The sequence below is a fragment of the Pinus tabuliformis genome, chromosome 4_2 (genome assembly GCF_031772625.1).
Source record: "Pinus tabuliformis cultivar Carrire ecotype Pingquan chromosome 4_2, CPIR1, whole genome shotgun sequence".
In the NCBI taxonomy this organism is placed as follows: Eukaryota; Viridiplantae; Streptophyta; class Pinopsida; order Pinales; family Pinaceae; genus Pinus; species Pinus tabuliformis.
This window is the reverse complement of record NC_142304.1, coordinates 979673063-979676080: the sequence shown is the minus strand read 5'-3', so window position 1 is coordinate 979676080 and position 3018 is coordinate 979673063. Positions and strand designations below refer to the sequence as shown.

General features: G+C 31.8%; 1 protein-coding gene across 1 annotated transcript; it reads left to right on the top strand.

Annotated features, from left to right (window-relative positions):
- The first annotated feature begins 1182 nt into the window (after positions 1-1182).
- On the top strand, positions 1183-1917 carry LOC149172950 (heterodimeric geranylgeranyl pyrophosphate synthase large subunit 1, chloroplastic-like). Its single transcript, XM_089426516.1, has one exon. The coding sequence runs from the start codon at positions 1183-1185 to the stop codon at positions 1915-1917; it is 735 nt and encodes a 244-aa protein (XP_089282642.1).
- Positions 1918-3018: the final 1101 nt, after the last annotated feature.

The following is a 3018-nucleotide window of genomic DNA, read 5'->3' as shown; positions in this document are numbered from 1 at the left end:
TGATTCTTCAAACTTCCAAATTATAAATTTTAAAAAATCATATTCATTTATTTTGTTTTGTTTTAAAATAATTATTTTGTTGTGTTTTAAAATTTGATATATATATATATATATATATATAAACTATAATTTTTAAAATAATAATTACTATAATTACTTAAAATAAATAGTATTTTGAATCTCTCAGGTTTATCCTTTTCACTATTTTAAACTGATTATTTAACATCAAACCAATTATTATCCCTAATAACAACTTAGGAGATTCTTAAAATATAAAAATATTTACATAACCCTTCCTCCTTTTTATCCTTTTCATTATTTTAAAGTGATTATATAATATCAAACCAATTATTATCCATAATAATAACTTCGAAGATTCTCAAAATATAAAAATATTTACCTAACCCTTCCTCCTCCTTTTTCCTTAAGAGCATGGTGTCACATCTTCCTTGTCTAAGAGCATGGTGTGACATCCCTATGACTTAGATCATTCCCTCGATTCTTCCACCCTTTTTATCTTTTTACTCTCGTGACAGTCCATACTAAAAGAGCAAAAGATATTACAGTTATATGATGCTCATCATAGCGACTAGTCATGGTGTCAAAAGTCCATTTCTATCTTACTAATTAAATTGTGAGACAACGTAAAAAACTTTGGTTCACTCGCCAAACAATATAGTGCTCTCACATTTTTGCCTTCAAGAAAATTTGTTTGATATTTTATGAGATTCTGAAAAACGATTTCACCGTCAAAACTAAACCGTGTTGATATTGGTCCAGTCTTAAGACAGATTTGCACCTTTTTTGTGACAAAATCATTGTTCATGGTCCTACCGAACACAACTTTAGATAATCTGTCTCCATATTAAATATAAAAGATTACGCATAGTTCACGGCTTACAATAAGATCGCGTTTGAGAAACAAGGCACGGCTCGACTTCACCATTTATTAACTTTGTTCTCTATATGCCTATTTTGTTGCCTAGCGTGGAAGTTGCAAGGCCATGGGAATTGAACTGCCAAAACGCCTTGACTGTTAAAATTCCTTGAAAATTCGGATTTCAAAATACCCATAAAACTATCACACGAACACATGTAATTAACCCTTTCTTTTGCAATTGATTCAATCAGTGAGTTGGCTTAATAGAGGTTAAGCAGTTTCCTGTGTTTGACGCAACTGCTATGGCTGCGACACTGATTATCAAGAAAATGGCTACGAAAATGGTTACGAAGATCGCGTTCTTAAGGGACGCGTTAAGCGAAGCGGTTCCAGAGACTCCCCTTTTCGATATAGTGAACAAAGGTGACATAGAACTGCAGCAAGTAATGAGGAAGTATCTATTAATAGATGATAGAGAGTTCATGCCTTCGGTTCTGTGCATTGCAGCGTCTGAGCTCGTTGGAGAAGAGGATAATTTGATCGCCATGCCTGCTGCCTGCGCCATCGCAATGGTTGAAACAATCCGTGTAATAAATCGAGAGTTGTCGTCTATGAAGAAAGATGTTGTTGATGCTACCGACATTCTTGCTAATTGTGGGGAAGCGGTTGTTGTTCTGGCGGGTGGCGCCCTCATTGCACGTGCATTCACCTATCTTACTACGGACGTGCAGGTGGACGGGAAAAGGATTTTGAGAGCTGTTGGTGAGTTGGCTAGAGCGGCAGGTTCTCTGGCGGCTTCAAAAGGAGAGGAGATTGCTGTACTGTGCGAGTGCTCTGCGGTGGTGGGAGCAATTGTTGGAGGCGGATCAGAAGATCAAATTGAAAGAATAAGAATGTATGGGCGATGCCTGGGGCATGCTGCGGATAGTATGAAGAATGCCAAGGATGAACTCGTGAAGCCTAGGTCTGATGGAGAATGCTTTGATGGAGAAAAAGCTGCTCTGATGTTGGCTCTAACGGACTACATTACATCCTGATTGCAAGATGGGCATAGCCAGTTACATGATATTTATATATATGTAATTACTATTGAATATATTTACCAATATGAATTATACGTTGATGAACTGTTTCCAATGAAATAGGTATTTACTATATTAAATAATTGAATCTTGTATTATTTTATTTTTATTTATATATTATAATATATTATATATTTGAATTTTATTCTGTTGTAAATTGGTAATTAACTTAATTTAATTATTAAAGTTCAAAAGGTTAAGTAAAGGGGTATCCATAACATTTTATTAAAAATATTATTTGGTTATTAAAAATAAATACTCAATCTAGGTTAGGTAAAAAGGTAATTTTTAATTTATATATATATATATTTCTTTCTTTCGAAATAATAAAAAAAATTAAATAGAATTAATAAATTATTTTTAGTTGTTAGTTAAAAAAAAATTATTTTTAATTGTTAGTTAAAAAAAAATAATAAACAAAAAATAAATAATAAATAATAATAATAATTTAGGATTAAAGTAAGGGTAAAGAACATAAAATAAAAAATTATAAGAGAAGCCATCTAATAGATCTAGGGATGATAATATTAAGATATTATTAATAAAAATATTATAAAAATATTAGAATGAGAGTCAAAAATTAAAAACAAGATGGTCAAGAACATGACCAAAAATTAACCAAAGGAGAAACCTAGGAGGATGGAGAAGGATACAGGATAAAAAGGGGAAAAAATACGGGGAAACCTAGAAAGCTAGAAAAGGTCAAACAAGGGAGGAGGGGCAGGGAGGGGAAGGCAAGACTAGGAAGACAAGGTAAGGATCCAGTAACTACTAACTACTGATCTTCTAGCCTCCAACGCGTGGACAAAAATTTTCTACATATAATTTAAGCTGAAACTCTTAAAAATATTATAAATCACAGAAACCTCAATTCAATAATTGAAAATAATATATTAAATATAATAAAAATAATAAAAATATAAAATATAATCTTACACAACTTACCCAAAAAAACAAATTTATTATTAAATGAAATAAACCTAACATCATTACAACTAACCATCACTTGCCATTTCTTGGTGTCGATGTTATCATGCTATATCATAACATGGTTTT